This window comes from Cheilinus undulatus, linkage group 15 (genome assembly GCF_018320785.1).
Source record: "Cheilinus undulatus linkage group 15, ASM1832078v1, whole genome shotgun sequence".
In the NCBI taxonomy this organism is placed as follows: Eukaryota; Metazoa; Chordata; class Actinopteri; order Labriformes; family Labridae; genus Cheilinus; species Cheilinus undulatus.
In genome coordinates this window covers 23207019-23227611 of record NC_054879.1, presented here as the reverse complement: position 1 = coordinate 23227611, position 20593 = coordinate 23207019, and the positions used below count along the sequence as shown (strand labels likewise).

Sequence of the window (20593 nt, the reverse complement as noted above, 5' to 3'; positions counted from 1 at the left end):
CATATGCCACTAATACAGTTCCAAATATCAGACAGTCTTGTTAAATTCTCTCAGCAGGTGTTGTTCTTTGATTTGTTAGCGTTAGGATAACTTTAAGGATCATGTCTCCAGCAGACATATTCTCTCTTTGACGTTCCTCTCCTCATCCTTGTGTTTATTCACTTATTTACATCTTTGACAGAATGTTATCCTATGGCTATAAGAGGCATGTGAATCCATATGTGTAGCGATGTTTTCTTGAACCCACAGACAGGAAGACGCCCTTGAGGAAATCTTGCTCCATCTGGTGACTTCTGAGTTACTCTATATGTCAGGATGAATCACACTTATATGCAGACAGAACAAGATGTACAGTACAGTGTTTTTTTAAGAAACCCATGAGTTAACTCTAGATTAAATGGATATGTTTTCTGTTTTTTTGATGATCTTTCTTTCAGCTCAGCACCTGCCTACCTTGGTAAAGACTTTCCTTAACTCCTGCCTTAGAAACATTGTCTAGACTCCCAAAATAAAAAAATAATTTTCTGGAGCATTGATGACAAAAATGAGTTGGTTGTGTAACTTTAATATCACAATTCTGCCCATTTAGTCTTCTAGGAGCCGGGAGAAATTGAATCATTTGATATTTTTTTCTGTCCTTTAAACCTTATTTATGCTGGGTTTATTATACATGCATGACATGAGAATTAAATAAAACTAAGCTATCACCCATAGCTGTAGTCAAATATCCCCAACAGCTAGATCAGGGATGAAGTTTATTGAATACATGTATCATAAAAGTTAATGTTATTTAATGCCTCATCCCTGCGTCACAGGATGCTCTGAGAGTGCGTTATGGTTTATGAGATGATGAAAACGACCCTCTGATCTGCACTGTGACTCACATCATACGGCGTTTGGCACCAAGTTCAAAGCAGCCAGCTCTATCTGCCCCCCTTCCCCCCGTGATATCGTTGCTTTGACTCACAGCTTCAGCACACATGGACGTATATGAAGCTCGAAATTAAGAAATTACAGTATGGATGGGAGCCAGGCTCTAAGGCGCTCTGACTTTTAAGACCACGGAGCGAATATATCAGGGGATTTGTCAGCGGTGCTTGAAGGCAGAGCTCACTGTCTGACGTTAGATTTGGTAGTTTGCATAGCTGGATGTAGAAATAAACCCTGGTTTTTCAGCTCTGCATAGGTAAGGTGGAGCTTTAGTTGAGGACATATGGCTGCTCAAATTGAGATATTTTACTTTACATGGCAGACATCTCACTACAGAACCATGGGCATTAATCTGCACACTCCACAGCCACAATCTGCAGAGGTTTGATCATAGCTGCAAAGATTTACTCTGAGCCAAAAGAGCATCAAACACACAGTATGTAAATTCAAACACCAGGGAGCCCTCAATCAAAGTAATAGCAAAAGATAAGATTTCGGGAAGCAGGAAACCATGAGGGGGAATCCCTACTTCCTTACTTCCACCCTCACCCCATCCAAACCCTTGATAATAGCAAACTCAGAATGAGCCAAAATCAAGACAAATGATGTTGGTCAATGGCAGAGAATAATCTGTATGAGATGCAGCCACAGAATAGCAGCTTCCTGTAGCAGTTACCACTTCCTTATGTAGCAGTCTTTAATGTGACATCCAGTGTTTCTGGACAGTATTCATTTTTTTAGTTCCAAACCTTCCCAAAAATTTCCAGCCGTATAGTGTTAGTTTAGACACCACATTATATAAGAGGCAGGTCAGACCAAGCATGAGCCAGCATGCACATGCAAGCACAACGAGAAGAGTGCATACCTCCATGAAAAATCAAGCATATAGTTTTAGTTCAGGCAGGCCACAGAGTCAAGTGCTGCCTTATCATCGACATCAGCTGATCTCACACAAGCCCTCATTAGCTGACGCTTAGCCCGTTTCAGTCTAAGCACGCTATTGGCTAATCACTTGACTACGATTTGCTGCTCCCTCTGCAAGCAACTTTTTGCAACCCTCCTCCACCCCGGCTCCTCATTTATTCTGCTCCTGACTTAATCGATGATTCTGTTGGGGGCAGGAGGATCCCAGAACAGCCACACCACCAAATATAAATAACAGCAAAAAGCGCAAATTAATAACTATTATATATATATATATATATATATATATATATATATATATATATATATATATATATATATATATAAACCAAAACTTGTGTGTGTTTCTTGACAAAGTGGTCCTGGCTGAGCATTTCGAGGTAATTCAAGACTACAAAACAGGGCTGCTTGATTATGAAAAAAAAATCAAAATAAGGATTATTTTGATTCATATTGGGATAACAATTATTAAATAATATTACGCATTGATTTTACAAAATCTGAGCCACATGCACATTTAGCTGACTTTACCACTCCAAACACTTTGAAAAACAAGGGATAAATGAAAATAAATGATAGAAAAACATAAATATACTTTTAAAAAATGATGTTATAAAAATGTATACTTTCGTGGCCAAAATATAAAAACAAATACAAAAACATTTACCACATGATAAAACAAGCTGAATGCATGTGGCACAATCATCATTCAGTCACAGTTATTTGGTTTTTATGATTGTGGAAAGCTTAAACTGTGACTGATATAGAAACTTAATTCCCCACAACTACATCAAAAATATACAATATAAGAGCTAAATATGAGGTGATATTGTCACACAAACTGATTTAATGCATTGTTGAATTTTTAAGAACATGAATTATAACATAAATTTTAAATTATTTAATACTCCATCCTTACATCACAGAAAGCTTTTACAGTACATTAGCAAGCCTTTTGAGTACAACAGCAGATCTAAGCATATGGAGGTGATTTTAAGTACAAAAGCAGGTTTTAAAGTGAAATTTCTCTGAAATATGTGAACCCAAAAACAACAAGTCATGCTCTCAAAACTTTAAAACCCTCTGCTTGAATAAAGACACAGTGCTTACTCCATGTATTCTCTGCTGACAACTAGGAGGAACTTAAAAATGATCAAAAATAATCATGGAAGCAGCATCAAATTCCTGGACTTGGTTCAAAAAACAACATGTGAGCTTGTATGAAAACGTCTTATATTTCTTCCTCTGCAGCATCTCTGCTAATGCATTTCTGTGTTTCATTAGTGCTTTAGGTAGAAACGTTTAGGACACATAATGGAGCTGACGCTGAAATTCTGAAAACCAGCTGAAATGAAAAACAGCTTTTAGGAAATGTGCAGAGCAACAATGAGAAGACGAAGTCAAAGCCCCTCTTTGTGCTCTTTCATGACACAGCGTTCAGTTCAGGTCTAATAAACCCGAGCTCAGACTCAGATTGGAACATATTACCTCAGAGCGGCCTAATGTACCCCCCGTCACTTTGGCTTCATCACTTTCATTTAGTGCCATTATCGTCCAGGTTCGGTCCCTCTCAGCCTCCACACTCCCCTCATTTCTTACGCACATGCTGACATCCTCATTGACCGCCTATTTCCAGCTCCCTCTGTGTTCCTGCTCTTCTCAGACAATCTGTCAGCTCACCTGCTTGCTAGCAGAGGAAACATCACTAAAATGATGCTTCTGACATGGCCAGAGTAAAAATAATGAAAGGTCTGAAACAAGCATGTGCAGACCAAAAGAGATTCAGCAGAGAGAGGAGGACAAAATCTTTGTTGACACTTTGACAACAGTTTCCTCTGCTTCATTTGAAGAACAGCTACAAGCCTGCAGGACACTGAGCCCCATTATGAGCTCCACTGACCGGCAGCAGGAACATCTACTGGTGTTTGATATGGGTGGTCAGTCGGTTTAACCTTAAACGTTTTATTCATGTCTTCTTTTTACAGCAGTTGGCCCTGAGACAATCACTGAGTGTTTTTACGTGGGCCCAGGGTCAACCATAAGGGGTGATAAAGAGGAGAGCTTTCTGGGGCCCAGCAAAATAGGGGGACCAAAAAAATAACAGTTAATTTTTTTGTATGGTTTGCAATGCGGAATGGCAAATTAAACTAATACATCTGGAACGTAATGGCAGACTTCAGCTAAGTGTGATGTGCACAATTGTCATGGTGCCAGACAATAAAATAGAAGGAACTGAAACAACTAAAAATCTGCAAAAATGGGTAACAAGTGGAAAAAAATGGCTGAAAAAAGTATTGAATACTGGTTATAGAGTGACAAAATTGGTTAAAAGCGGCAACAATTGGATAGCAGCAGTAAAAAAAGGGCTAAGAAAGGAAAAAAGGGGGCAGAAAAAAATGGTGAAAAGCAGTTGAAAAGGGGCAAAAATTGGTTAAAAGTGGCAAAAATAGGACAGAGGCAGCAAGAATGGGCTATGAAAGGGAAAAGGGGGTAGAAAAATGGTGAGAAGCGGTTGACAAGCAGTAAAAAAATGGCAAAAAAAAAATGCTGTAAGTGACAAAAATGGTTAAAAAAGACAAAAATAGGATAGCAGCAAAATAGGCCATTTTGGCTGCAAAAATAGGCTGAAAAATTGGTGAAAGTGGTTCAAGGGTAGCAAAAATGGGTTAAAGTTTTTTACAAATTGGAAAAAAAAGTTAAAAGACACCACCTCTCCCAGGTAATGTATGAGCAAATCAAACAGAAAGCAACAACAAGAGAGTCCTAATAGGTGATAAAGAACTAGGGTTTATCTTTCAGTAATGAAAGCATTAAATATTGGAAATTTAAGAGATAGCATTAAAAGGATAGGCTAAAATCACTTTCCTCCTCCATTGCTGCAACACGCCATTTATAAACATTTGTAATCCTAAATGGTTCGCTCTAAAGAGCTCAGTGACTTCAGATGTGATACTGTGATGGATGCCACCTTTGCAATAAGAAGGATGGTGAAATTTCATCCCTGCTGGATATTCCACAGTCAACTGTAAGAGGTATTAGAAAGTGGAAGAGTTTAGGAACAACAGCAACTCAGAACCACAGAGCGGCACCAGTGACTGCTAAGTGTTAAAGTCTCCCTTGTCTGCTAATTCCACTCCTGAAGAGTTCTGAACTTCCACTGGAATAAATGTAAACACTAAAACTGTGCAGCAGGAGCTTCATGGATGGGTTTTCATGGCTGAGCAGCCACATGCAAGCCTAACATCATCAAGTCCAATATCAAGCATTGGATGGAGTGGTGTAATGTAGATGCTGGAACCCCACTGCCTGACTGCAGTGTGCCAAATGTGAAGCTTGGTGTAGGAGGGATAATGGTATGGGGCTGTTTTTCAGGGTTTGGGCCAGGCCCCTTATCTCCAGCGAAGGTCAATCTTGATGCGTCAGCATGCCAAGACATTTTGGACAGTGCTATGCTTCCATGCTATGCCCTTTTCTATTCCAACATGACTGTGCCCCAGCGCACAAAGCAAGGACTATAAAGACATGGTTTGATGAGTTCAGTGTGGAAGAACTTGACTGACCAGCAGAGAGCACTGACCTCAACACCATCAAGCATCTTTGGGATGAACTGGAACAGAGACATCAGCGTTTAACTTCATAAATGCTCTACAGACAAATGAGCTCAAATCCCACAGAAATGCTCCAAAATCTTGTTGAAAACTTTCCAAGAAGAGTGAAGGCTGTTATAGCTGCAAAGAGGGACCAGCTCCAGATTAAAGTACACGGATTTGGATACCACAATTCATATTGAAACCCCAGTAGAATTTAAAAAAATAATCACAATTCAATTATTTTTAGCATCATTCAGCCCTAGACAGAACAAAAGAAGAGAAAAAGATTTGAACCAGTCAAAACAAAAGGGTAACCAGCCTTTCCTTTTATAACCATGAATGTTTTTTAACCCTTTCACATCCAACCCTCAGAAGTCCCCCCGTCATGGTCTGACCTGCAGCCTCAGTAGTCTGACTCACATGTGGGCACTCACAGCATCCATATTGATTCTTTAAACAGACTGCGTTTGTGAATAAAACATGACTGTTTGGGTTTTTATTGCTCCGACTCACCCACTACCTTCAGGAAAGTAACCTCCTGCAGCCGCAGAGACCCAGTGTGTTTGTTCATAGAGAGCAAGGCCTCATGTGTATTTCAGGGTGCATATGGGTTTCCAAGCAAAGAAAACAAGCCTGCAGGCCTGCAGATTCAAGCCCAGAGACGGATTTTTTCATCGAGGAATGATCCATCTGTTACAGCCTCTCTTTCACCGAGCGAGCAGAGTTTCTCTTCATCGATTATCAGCCTCACAATCTGACTGCTGGCACTGCAGAAGTGCAAGAAGGAGGCTGTTCAATTCAGAAATAATGAAGTGAGCTCACTTTATCAGAGAGCAGCCGTGATTATGAGGAGCGGGTCTAATTAATGGTTTTATTAATGATCAGCCCCGAGCACCGTCCACAAAACTACTCCAACTAACCTCATAATAACTTTGGTGTCAGTATTATACTGGAAGACTAATGTGGCTGCATGTCTTTGTGGGTTCCTGCAGGTGGGAACATGTGGAAGAAAGAGAAGTGCAGGATCCATGTTTTATTCACCAGTTATTATGAGGCTGACTTTGAGAGGTAGAACTCTGCAGAAGGGTTTTGTGAATACTGGAGTTTGAAACGTTTATAAATCAGTCTTACATCAATGATCCAGTTATGGTGAGTGCACCAGACTGAGCCTGAAGCAGGTAGGATGTATTTCACATCCAGCTGGGCAAGCCCATAAACACTGTTTGGGAAGAACACAACCTTTAAAAAATCTCAAAGGGTGATCGAACTAATGTCCGAAACAAATAAGAGCAACAAAATATACGATGTAGGAGGTGTTAACCGCCCCCGAAAGGAGACTGTTATTGCAGTTTACTATCAGCCGAGCCAGTGGATGAATTAAACTCTTGCTGAAGCTGGTCAGGAGAAGAGCAGAAACATCTTTTCTACCAAGAAAAGCTTTAAGTGTGGTTCCAGTCATTTTCTGACCGAGAACAAATGAATCAGCCTGAAGCTTTATGGGATGGATCAATGATGGACATGGAATCTGGACAATCCATCAGTTTTGAAATGTTTGATACCATAAATCATTGACCTGTTTGTGCTTTCGCCAAGTATTTAAGTGTGGAAATAAAAAAATCTTTGAGTCCAGAAAGTAAGGCAAATTCAGGGAAAACAGAGGGAAAAAATAATCAGGCAGGAATTTAAAAAAGCCTCCATTTAAAGCCTGAATGAGCCGTGTCGCACTACGCTCATGCATTGTCAGTTTCCACAAAGCAGTCTGGTTTGATTGAGTAAAGTTTTGCCACAGTTAATCTTATTACACTCTGATCTTACCTGTGTTTACTCAGCTGAAGTCAAATACAGTCTCTCTAATTATGACAAGAAATACATCTCTACTAAGATATCAAGATCATTTGTCTCAGCTCAGTAAAGCTGGTTGCTCTTCATTTGGTACCAGTTTGGCTTCTTGAATGTGGATTACATAAGGACAAAGGATGGAGGAAAGGAAACTAGCACTAAAAGCTACAGTGGCTCAAATTAAAGAGCCATTTAATTGAACTGGCACATCTGGGAGCAGCAAATCTTAATTTGATCACTCACCCGACAAGGTTTAATTGGTTGATGGTACACCACTGTTTCAATTAAAAGCATGTCTGTGACAAAATTAGGAGTAAATTGTGATATCGATCCCATCCAAACCAGGTAAAAATGGTGGTGATGGAAAAAATCACTTATTTGTAAAGTGAACAGATCATACTCAATGTATGTAGAGATTTTCTGATGATAATTGCAGTGTTGAGAAGCATTTACAGCTGTAAACGTTCCTCTGTTCTCATTCATTCTAATGGCTGTCCCCACTTCCTGAAAACCATGGAGCATTTGGAACCATGTGATTGCCTATAGGGATGTGATACATGGAACCAGAAGTATATTGACACTTGCAAGTCAGGGACAAAGTTCCACTTTTGCATCCAAAAAGACAAATATTTTCTAGTGGGTTGAAACCCAAAGAAGATTGATGATACACTTTTTTTGAGCTTTTCCTGTGATGACAAGTAAATTTCAGTCTTTTTCTCAAAGTTTCCTCTTATAAGTATGCTTTTCCCCAAATAACAAAGCTGATTTTCCCAGGATACTGAGGAAATTCCTTGAGAAACTACATTTCAATGCCATCAAAGAAAATGGGTTAAAATAAAATGCATGCACACATGTCCTTGTGTGCTTTCTTCGTGTGCTTTTAAAACACATCTTTCGTCCTTTTATTTCCACGGCCATGTTTTGATCCATTTAGGGTCCAAACTGAAACATTTTTCATTGACAGATTGAACGTTTTTAAACTTTTTGGTGGTGATTTCACGGAAAGGAGGAGGAGGTTGATCCTGAGGCCATCCCAGTTGGGATCCACTGCTCTTTAAGCATGCTGGCCTCTACGCTTAAGATTGCATCATGACGAAGTTGTACCAATTGGCATTTTTTATTATACCTGACTTGTAAACATGAATGGGGGTATGCAAACTTCTTTTTCTGCATAGTAGGTAACATATGAGTACATAAATGCAGCACATCAGAAGCTAAGAGACTGATTTCTGCACCAATGAGATTAAACGGGCTGGCTATCAGCATGTCATTTAATGCTGCACACTTTTCAGCTTTTACTACAGGTCAGGAAAACTCTAGTCTGTTATTATTGTTATAAACCATAATTATAGAGTCATTTTAAGTTCTTATTGATTAGATATTATCTTTAAATCTTCTGTTTGGTTGCCTCTTTCCTGTTCTTAAACCTTTTATTAAATTGTGACATGAATTCAATCTTTATTACTGTTATTATCTGGTGTAAATTTCAGATGAAACCCCGTTCTCTCTCCTCTCTCTCCTCTCTTCTTCTCATTTTGCATCTTGATCACATCTGCCGGCCCCCCGTGCTCTCCACAACCCTTCATTACTTCCTGTCGCCTCTACCGTCACCCGCCCATTCCTATTTATTCCTCTCTTTCTTCCTCACTCCAACATCTTCTCTCTCTCTTTCTCACCCTCTGTGTCTCACACTTGGTCTGGTGTTGAGGAGCAGGCTGAGCTACTGTACAAACACCAGCATGATGTAAAGGAAGACAGGTGAGCAAAAATTAGACATTTTACTCCATTAATTAGGGTTCAGGATTGTATGAGTCTTACGAGGGTCACATCAAAGTTTAACAGTCTGGGATCAACCCGCCAACCCCCCACCTCTTAAATCCGTCTTGTTTACAGGTGTAAATGTGACTTTTGTGTCTTTCTAACAGCGTAAAGAAAGCGAGTCAGGCTGAGCCCTGGTGAGGCGATAGAGCCGAGCTGAGCGGTGATGAGGCCTATCATTACATTTGTCTTTGCCTGACGAGTAACCAGGAGGGGGTTTAAAGCACAAAGCGCCTCAGGAGAGACACACACCTGGGACACACCGGTGCTCCAGCGCTAATCTGTGCTGTCAAACATCCACAGCACAGATGCACACAGATGCACACAGATGCACAAACACGGGCAGGGCAGGGAAGTGGTGACAGAGTCTCTCCACAGCCCCAAGCTCATTTTCTCACTTACAGGTATGCACGCAGAAAATGAAGAGGATAACATGAGGAGAGGATGAAAGGCAGCTAATGAAAGACTGAAGGAGTGAAAAAGCAGAGAGAGAAGATAATGTGAGTTATATCTCAGATGTTACAGAGTAATACTTCTGTGTCTAGAGTAAATGGGCTTTGGAGAAAAGTGAGCATTATGTGTGATAAGGCCAAGGTGAATGAGGTATAGGGAGAAAAAGCGGTGTAATACTTCAGTCTCCCTACTTTTGTCATGTTGAAGATTTTTCTTTTTCATCAGAGCAGTTTGCCTAGAGCTGATGTAACACTTTTACTGATTTACTTATAAATACTGCAACTTATAAATCCCTGATACTTTCTAAATTGAAAATGTAGGGACTAAATTCATGGTTCATAAATATGCATGCAGATTATATCTAGATTAAAGTGGCAGAAAACAATTTCATGCCCTTTATATTCCTAAGGCTGGCTAGGAATTAGATCCTTGGTTCATAACTGGTGGGTCGGAACCCAAACATGGGTTGCCAAGCCTTTTTCAGTAGGTGGTAGATGTGTGTCTGGAAAAACATAGGTGGCTGAAATTCTATGATGTGCTTTCATTCTAAAAGATATGGTCCTATTTTCTAGGGCTGACAGCCTCAAGTCAATTGGTCAATTAATTGGTCGATAACCTCATGTTGACCAAAATCCAATTAGTCGAACAATCGCATATGCTACTTTAATCGGAAGAATCCATTATTTGCAGGGGTGAGAAGGGAGACATCATGTATTTTTTACTTTTTCAGTTATCTAGTGTTACAAAATATAAATTACAGAAACACTATAAAAATAAATGTGAATATAACTATTCAAATATAGTTTACTCGTGCCTTTAAGGGTGATTAATAACAGGTTAAATAGCCAAAAAGTCAAAACAACGTCACCAGGACCCTTCCACCTTAGAGGAGAGCAAAGCCCCTGAAGCATGTTTATACACCGTTTCCCGTTAATTGACAACTTGTCGAAAAAGTCAGTGGTGTGGCAACATTTTGTTAAAAAGGATTATTATTTAATTAAAACACAAGGTGGTTATACTGAAAAAAATCGTAAGATTAAGTTCATTTTGAATTTTAATTACCACCTAAATGCACTGACCACATTGTCAGTGATAAGTTTGATGTAGAAATAACATGAAGGGTTTTTTGTTGTGTTTTTTGGTCCATCCCACAACCAATCAATTAAATGATGATCTGGTGCAATTTTAGTCGCCAGAGTTTTTCTTTGGTTGACTACAGCCCTACCATTTTCTTTGTTCCATCACATCTTTTGTTCCATTTCAAGTCCAAACTTCCTCATGTTGAATAAAAAATCATTTAGTAATGATTGAAAAAAATGAAGAAATTTGGGTGATTTCTCCTTAAGGAGGTGGAATCCACATTGGCAAATTGTCAAAACAAATTTTTCTGAAAACTAAGGTATTCCTTATTTGTTTCCCGATTTAATCCTATACAGACTACCTTCTAGGGCTGAACCCAAGAGCGTAGGAATAAGTTTAACATTGGGTGGGACACATATTGGAAACCTGACAGATCCCTAAATAGTTTGAGCAGAAATATGTCATAAATTAACTACACTGCAAAACACTCACAAAATGCTATGTGATCTCTTACTCTTTCTTCTTTTTTCAAATGTTTCTTGGAAAAATAGTGCTGTGCACACCTATATAAATGCATGTATAATATCTGTATGTATATGTTTTATGATCTTAAGATGTGGGCAAACCAACCACAAAAAACACTTCTCCCTCTTCCTCTTGAACAAAATGGCTTGAGTCTTTATTAAAGCATAATGAATCCGAAAGAAAGTCTTTAAAAATAACTACAAGGCAAAGGTTCAAGACATTGATAATCACTCATGTGTCTCCCTTTCTCTGCTCTGTTTTCCTGCTAATCAGCTGGTATAGGTGTCTACTCACTTAAATTCTGAGCCAATCCCATTCTCCTCTCTCAATCCATCATCCTGCTGTTGTCATATTTTAAATTTGTTCTCCCTCTGCAGTCTGTCTGTTGTTTCAATGTGACTGCTGCAACCGTCCTCCGCCCCAGCTACGTCCATTACATGTCATTGGTGTCCAGGTCCAGCTCCCATGGAGTCCACTCCTTATCTTATCCTACTACTTTCATCACCACCACACTATAAGAAACTGCCCACCTAGGGGTGCCAAGGACTTCTATTTTTTGATGCAGTGATGTCAAGACAGGTTATGACATAGCTTGATTTTATTAGAATAACGGTTCTTTTTGCTGCAAACACTTAATATGGAGTTTTTATGCTTTTTGGGGCTTTGAATGATTTCAAAGACAGCATTTTACTCCTTCCAAATTCTCCTGACTGTGGGCCTTGAAACTTTTAAATGAGCTTTTAAAGCCTCCACTCTTCATTTTCACTGCTGAGTTCATGTATGAGAGCAGGGGTCAATGGTTTTGCCCTTTTCATTCATTATTAAAGGAGCTGTTGCCGTATAACCGTATAACCCACATTAATGTACATTATGCTACACTCTCCCCTTATTTAAACTACAGGGAGCCTTACTTAAGCCAGAGTACTGGAGCGTTTGCAACAGGCAGGTGGCAGCTTGTCTGCAAAGGTCTGGTCCGCTTGGTCCACGTGATGAGGATGGCTCAGACTCTAACCTGATTAAGGCCAAACAGAAGCCACTCAATTAATAGGAGCGATCGACTCGTGTACACAGCTCGGCTTCTGCTGAGAACAGCTGCAAACGGACACCTATTGAAGTCTGCACAACATTAATGAGAGATTCAATCTTTTGCTCCTGATTTCCTGGAGGGTTTGGGGATTTTAATAAGTGAAAATTAAAGTTGTTTGTAATGAGACACATGCAGGGGAAAAGTACAGTCTGCACAACCTCATCTCTGTATCTGTGCTGTTTCTCTGCGAGGTGTTGGCAGCAACATTCATCATGGGACGGCTCTATAAATAATAAGTTTTCTCTGGTTGTCTGAGTCAGAAGCTGTGATGTCTGACACTGTGTGATACAGCTTCTATGATAAAGTATATTTATAAGAATGAAACAATAACACACCATCACCTGCAGGTAAAATCAGACCACATTAAACCTTAAACTTTTCTATTGTCTTATTTATGTCACTGATATAATTATGAACAAAAAACACAGCAAGGGGCTCAAAGTAAAAACAATTAAGTGACGAGTTCTTAGAAACTGATTTCATGATACAAATCTATCAAAATCAAAGTGAAATACTAACATTTATATCAGACTTTGAGCTTTTCTCAGGGAAAGATTATGTGCATTTACTTCAGCTGCCGCTGCGCTGTTAGGACAATGCATTCACAAGGTTTTTTTGTTTTTTTGTTGTTTTTTTTTTTTATGGGTAGGGCATTCATGTACCAAATCATAATCCTTAATGCCTTTTGTGGATGCTACCAGAATGAGAGAGAGCTCTGCAGCTGCCATTATCATTGAAACAAAAGAGAAACATTGCACATGAGAGACATCAAACAAAGGAGAAACTGGTGCCCAGTGTGGTGTTTCAAGCCTAAAACCTGCTCTTTTCCAGGGTTCAACCCTGCAGCTGGAGACTCTGTAACAAAAAATCACGGAAGACTATGAGTTCACTCAGGAGGAGTATGTAAACAGATTAATTTGCCTTTCTGGGGTTGATATTTCCATTCATCTATGCATTGTTCCATTAAATTTGTTTGCCTCTACCATGGTTGAATACATCAGGAAGACAAAAAGTCTATATCTGCTACAAAGGATGGGTGTTTTTTTTATGAAATTCTGTGGTTTTCCACCTCAGAAGTTAACTTTTCTTTATCAATAGCACAGTGGCTCTGACAGGGTTGCACTTCCGGAGACAGACAGGTATGCAGTTGAATCACAAATATCGACTAGAAAGGGAGTGTGCCTGATGAGCAGATTGCTGCACAGAGGGGATGTGTGGACATTTCAGCAGATAAGAACACTATCAAAACCAAACAAGGGAGGTGAACCCAAAAAGCAGTGCATTATGGGTTTAACTTGGCCTGATATTTCAAAAAAGATGTCTAAACACATGATCATAGTGACTGTAAATAATGTCAAAGAGGTTGTAGAGTGCAACTAAAGAGCTACCTGCAAAGCATTGTGCTATTGCTTGTGACATGAACTAGGAGTGCCTGTAAACAGGACATCTTCTCTGGTCCAAAGCTCATTTAAAATGGACTGAGGCAAAATGGAAAACTGTTCTATAGTCAGAGGAGTCAGAATTTGAAATTATTTTTCACAGTTCAAAAGCCTGGATCACTGGGGTTGCATTAGAGGTTTTAATGCAAAATATGCACATTTTGAATTTGAGGGCAGGAACACATCTCAAAAAAGTCAGCAGGACTACAAGAGACTGGAAAAGTAAGTGGTACTGATGAAAAACAGGCGACAGCACATTTTGCAACTGATTAGGTTAATTTGAAAAAATTCTACCTGTTGAAGCTTTAAGATTTAGTTTGTCAGATTTATTCATTTAACTTTTATCTTAGCAGGAAAAACCTCACTGACATTACAAATCTCTTTTTCAAGAGTGCCCTGGCCAAGATGGGCAGCAGCAAAGTCAAAGTTACAGACAAACAATGAGTAGTCGTACAAATAAAATGGCAAACACCAGTACGTTGAAAGAGGAACAGAAAGTATTTGTTATAATCAACAACAATCAAAACACATCATTAAAAACATCTAGAGACAGATCTGACTGCCTCTAAGTCAACCAACCTCCCCTTAAAAGCTTCCAATGAGTTTTAGGTCTTTCTGTAAGTCATTCCAGGAAAAGGGAGCAGCAAATTTAAAGGTCTTTTCCCCAGAACAGCTCTGACCCTGGGAACAATGTTTGCATGGTCCAAAGGGTTTATGTCTGAGAAAAATACACTTTAAATCGCTATAGCTTGTCTTTTCTAGGCCACCAAGCAAAAACTTTCATAAATCCCATCGACTTTGAGATAGTAGAACCCAAAAGGTTTAAATCCACCACAATTTCAGACTCATTACTGCAGATATCTATAAATCAAAATTCCCGTTAATCAAATATTCCTTCTATGATGCTGATTTGAACCTTTAACCAACGAGGATCTAAAGTTCACACTTTCCACCTTCATCTTTTCTAGGTGTCATGATTGAACAAGAGCAGAGAGAGAGTGTTGTTAGAGCCCAGTGGACATGAGTCATACATACTCTGCAGTCGGTGAGAGCATGTGTGAGAGCCTCATTTGATGGTGGTTAGGTTAAAAAAAAAAAAAAAAGAAGAAGAAATGCAGCCATTTCTTGCTCTGAATCTGAAACTTGCAGACCTGCTAACGCTGCCAGATTCCACATTCAGCCGACTGAGAAGCGAACAACAATGAAGCAGCTCCACAAAGCGGAGCCGATGAAGAGCTTTCAGGTACGGCTCTGCTGCCGGAGACGAGTGGCTTTTTAAAGTAGGCATGATTGCCATTTGATTCAAATCACAACAAAAAGGCTTTTTGACAGAAATCCAAATTGCACACTCAGCTGTATTCAGAGACACAAAGCGTCCATCATCACATCCACTTACAGACACAGATGTGCCCTCTCTATTGTCTGTGAAAAGTCTGATTTAATGAGAAGCTCATATCACACCATTTAAAAAGCACCTATCTGCATGTTGGTCACAGCTAATGGATTTAGATGAAGTCATCCAAAATGCCCTCTCCTCCTTCTCCTCCTACATTCACTCCAAATCCCACCACCTCCGCCTCCCCACCCCCACACCCTCTCGTACCCCCTCCTCCGCTGACAAGCAGAAAGGCCATGATGATTTCTTGACATCAATGTGAGTTAATTACAATGACTGTGCATGTACTGCCTGAGACGTGTAATTATCGGCACCTCGGGAAGCACAAGGCTCGCGTTTTAACTGCTCACAGGAGATATAGACGTTCTACTTCTCTGCACGATGACGGATCAACTGCACAACGTGAAAAGAAGAGAGACTTTGCTGCTTTGGTTTGATTTGTGTGTCAGCATCTTTGGGGAATCATGTGTGTAATCATGTGCATGATACCTTATATTTCCTCTGAATTATGCAAAGCTGAGTGTAAAATCAACCTTTCTCTGTAAACATAAATGAACATGCACCAAAATTCCATGGAAAGAATGCCTTGAACATAAAGAATAAGAACAGAACCATAAGAAGCCTGGGAGTGCTGCAACCTAACATATGAGTGAGGCAAGGTGGGATAAAAGGGAGAGCTTTTTGGGGCCCTGCTAAATGGAGGGCCCATGGAGGTCAGCAAAATCATGGTCCATTGTAAAGTTAAGATCTAATAACCTTATCTTATTTTCAACTTAAATAATAACCACTCTTATCAAAGTAACAATGAATGAATTATATTCATTAATGCTGTAGTTCAGTACAGCATTTTTCAAATTGTAAATCCATTTCCTAAAACAGAATTACCTTTTTTGGGTTATATAAACAATGTGGATGGGGATACTGCCTAAACCATTTGGAAAGTGAAGTCAGGCTTCATAGAGTAAGGACGCCAAAAAAATAAGTAGAAAGAACTGAGGCAACTTCATGGGAAAACAAATTAAGTAATTGCAAAAGAGGTGTAAAGGGGTTAAAAGTGGCAAAAATGGCAGAAAATGAGGTAAAAATAAGTCTTAAACAGCAAAAAAAAAAGAGTTAAAAGAGGCATAAAGGGGCAAAAATGGGTGATTAAAAAGTACAAAGGGGTTAGAACAGTGTCAAATGGGGGAAAAAGGCAGAAATGAGGAAATGATTTTGCACAAATGGGCTATAATTATTGGCACAAAAAGTGTGGAAAAGGGGTGAATAAGTGATGAAAGGCATAAATTGGATGAAAGTGGCAAAGCGGGTTACAAATATTCAAAAAAGGGGCAAAAATGGGTAGGTTTTGGCAAGAAAAGGGGGTTAGAACAATGCTGATTGTTGGAAAAGTGGCATAAATGTGTCAATGCCAGAAAAAAGGAGGACAAATTGGCCAAATGGGTTAAAAGTAGCAAAGACTGGCAGAAAAGGTGGTTAAAAGGGGCAAAAATGGGTTGAAACAGGTAAAAATGGATGTGAAGTAGCAGAAATGAGTGAAAGAGGCAAACATGGGCGTAAAATTGTCAATACGGTCCAAATAAGTTGCAAAAAAATGGCCAGAAAATTGCCCTGAGGCTAAAGGGTGGAAAAAAATGGCTGAAAGTGGCAAAAAGTGGAAAAATGGGGAGAAAACAGATATCAAAAGGGGTATATTAAGTAACACTTGTCACATACTTAACCATTTTATTGCAAAATGGATCTACAGTTTCACTTGGCGGAGAAGGCTCAGCTTAAAAGACGGTCCCTGGGTTAGTCAAGCAGCATACTTTGACTTTCCAGGGAACACATGGCTGGAACCCCCCATGTGGATAGATACATTGATGATGATGTGTATTGAATATAATGAAATTGGTTAAAAAGCAATGAATACATGGTAGCATGAATCTGACTGAGGGTGCAACAAGCTTTATGCTATAAAGGAGGAAGCTTGGGTGGATAAAGTTAAGCTTAGCCAGCAGGAGCAGTAGCACTAGCAGTGTTGCGCATCAGCATTAATGCAAGCAGGGATTAGTGAGAAGTGCATCATATCTAAATACACGGCTGTGTTGAAAGAAAGAGCTGTGATTGGCTATGGGAGCTGGGAGGATCAGCTGGTCGTCAGCTGATCATGGCTGGGTGTGTGACTACCATGTTCCACATGAACTAACGACAAGCTTCATTTAAAAGTGGCAGGGATACATAACTTAAACTTCAGAACCCAATAGGACACATTGTTGGCAGGGAGCTCGCACCATTGCTGCTGATCCAACAAACACATACTGACATCATCTATTAATCACAGCTGGGGAGGACCCATTCTCTGGGTTTTTCAGAGGCCAAGACAATTCTGTGTGCAGGCCGGCCCCAGGTAGCAGTTATCTTACACTAGTTTATTACAGTTCAGAGATGACTGTGTGGTTACCTGGCACAATGGCAATAGCGAAAACAGGTCAGATCAAGTATGAAGCATATGCCAGTTTTGACCTTCACCATGTCAACCTTGATTCTGTACTGCCCCAAGGCCTGGTGCAACCCACTGGGTCCTGGGCATCCAGTATGCAGCTCAGGATAGTTAGCCAGTTGCCTGTAGAAGCACAGCTGCCGCTCCTGTATCCAGCAGCTGACCTTCACAATCATTTTTGGTTAAGCACAAACTTTGAAGATTGGAGGGTTGCAAGATGGATTTTCCTGATGACAGACTTGCAAATACATCTGCTTTGCAAGGTTATTAATCCCATAAGGGTTGGGCGTTTTTTTTTTTTTTGTTTGTTTGTTTGTTTGTTTGTTTGTTTGTTTTTTGCATGATAAATTAAGTACAATTTATCAATCATATAAAACATTGATGGAATACATGATGGAATCTCAGCCAGGATTTCTCTGCAGCTATGATGCACAGTACAGCCATCTGAGGACATTAGTCATAACTCATGTTTGTTGAAATCATGTTTGATCAGGCAAGTTTCTGTGAAATCTCATGTCTGCGGAACCTCCACTGTGAAATCATTACTACAAACAGCAGGTGTGCTGTCTCACGGTCTGCCTGAATCATCGAGAGTGTGCATTTGTTAGATTATGATCAGTTAAAACTGCCCTTATGTCTGTGGTCTTTAAAATGATTTTAAAATCATCTAGCCTTAGTGTGGACCTGTTTTTGCAAAATCTCTGTAATTTGACACATCACAGCAGATAGAAGAGTGTGGAGATAAAGACCAAAACAGCAAAGAGAGAAGCTCTTAATTCCATTGAGTTCTTACAGCAGACGCCCTGAACCCTCACTAAGGAAACACCAACCACTCACTTTGCCTTTCAAAGTAAGAGCATTTAAATATCCTGCAGACGGCAGCAGAAGGATGTTCCACAGTATTTGTCAGTAAGAAGGGAGAGGACTTGGGAAAACCTGGAGGGAGATCAGAACGACCTTTAAGCAACTCGCCTGCTGCATGGTCGATTATCTTCATATCACACTGTCACACATAACTGGTTTAAGGGGGAGACACTGACTTGCCTCACACACTCCCATCGCCCTGAATAATCAACACGCACAGCCCAAACACGATATATAAGCAGCTCTCACCCGCCCACTTTCTCAGCATGGGCCCAAACACACACAGGCTGCTCATCGCATCTGTTCACAAGACACCCTCGCCTGGGAAAAAAAAAAAAAAAGGCGAGTCTGTACATCCTACCTCCATCTCCACAGCAACATTTCAGCAGCTATAGCTTCAATAGAAATGATAGAGATCAGAATAAAGCCAGGTTTGTGTCAGCTCATTGGAGGGAAGCGCTGTGAGTGAGTAGGCTTCCAACAGTAAGTGTAACCCTGCTGGTGAGACTGGGACAATACAGAGAGGAGCCTGGACATGTGCAGCAAACAGACACAAAGGCACTGAGAGGAGTCATCAAACCACAACAAAGTAGGCAAAATCACAGCTACAAAAGCCTCTATGACACCTCCATCTGCATGCATCTCAGAAAATCACACAAAAAGCCTATTATTTCTACTGTAATGCTTTTGAATATGTGGCTTAACCTCCTCTTGTGCAGAAAGACGCACATTATTACTAACGCATATTATATCTTCTGCAGAAATTAGGCCTTTGCATTGTGTAAATAAACCTTTAAAGTTAGTGAAAACAGAGCATACAAGCCACTTATGCATGCATTGGTGGTTTTATCATTAGGCAAAGGCACTCTAAGCAATCATCTGGGGCCTTGCGCATGGACAGAGCCTCAATGCATAGGCAAAAAGTGCATCACATGTAAGGTATACATCAAATATAATTTCAATAATATCGCTGAATAATTAGCATGCAAATTAAACAGGCAGAGTGCATGTCATTGCATTGAAATTGAGTATTATTGTAAAAAAAAAAAAAAAACACCTAGGAAGGAGTCCTGGCCCCCATACTGGGTTAAAGCCTCTCTGTGTCTTTATATCCAGCACATTATAGCACAGTAGATCTATAAGGACATATCAAATCCATAAAAAAGTGGATGTAAATGGATGTGTTGTACCATTACAGTGCATTATGTTTATTTCTATAAGTTACACCTTGCCTTATGACATTGAACAAGTGAGATGTGAAGACTTTCAGTTTTACTATTACTCATAAAAGAGGTGGTAAGCAAGGACTGCTTGCTCACATTTTGTAGTAATGAAGATCTGCTACTTTTTTAATTGACATGAACTGCAAAACATCAAATATTTTTTTCTGTAATTGTTTGATTGCCTCGAGCAAAGCGGATATTGCTCTTTGCTTGGGACCCCCACTTCACTAAAACCGCCCCTGTATGGTGTGGTGCGTTAAGAAGAGGGTTTGTTTATTCTTTTTGTGAGGGGGATGTTGAGAATGAACAGTTCCAAGAGGCACTCCACAAACAAACCGTGCGTAAAGAGCAGAAGGAATCAGAAAGCGCGTGTTTGTTACTCACGGGTGCCATCGAAGCGCGTGGCGATGGTGTCCAGGAAGGTGTTTTGCGGGGCCAGCAGCCCTCTCATCACCGGCATCCTGCTCCGTGTGGACTGGTTCCTCCTGCCTCGTCGTCCCGGGGCAGAGCTCGACTCCTGCTCGGACCCGAAACTCGGCAGGAAGCGAGAGGTGCCCGGTGCGCATCCCAGCCCCTGGAGAAGCGCACCGATCCGAGATACGCGCGGTGGCTCCACCTTGGCACCGCGGGGGTTGTGACCATAATCAACTCAGCAGAGAACGAAAATCAGCCGTGGGATGCTCATGTGCACCTTCCAACGGGAGAAAAAAAAAACACGAAAAGCTCCAGAAGCAGAGAGAAGAAGATGGATGGATGGATGGAGAGCAAGTTTGTGGTGCTGATGGTGCGTGGAAAGAATCTTATCGCTGCAAGCTCCTCCTCAGCTCTCTCCCTCTCCCTCTCGTCCTCTCACTCTCCCTGGTTGCGTGGTAATCTTTCCACAACTGAGAGCAGATGCAGAGTCACATGACTTCACTCAGGTCTGGCCGTACCGTGGTCCTCTCTC

The 20593-nt window shown here is 40.4% G+C and overlaps 1 protein-coding gene across 1 annotated transcript in view; it reads right to left on the bottom strand.

The window, feature by feature from the left end:
- Positions 1-20107, bottom strand: part of kcnh3 (potassium voltage-gated channel, subfamily H (eag-related), member 3) — a 221102-nt gene extending 200995 nt beyond the window's left edge. Inside the window, exon 1 of the mRNA XM_041807208.1 lies at positions 20032-20107. Within this exon, the coding sequence (XP_041663142.1) occupies positions 20032-20107 (76 nt within the window). The remainder of the gene's footprint in view (positions 1-20031) is intronic.
- Positions 20108-20593: the final 486 nt, after the last annotated feature.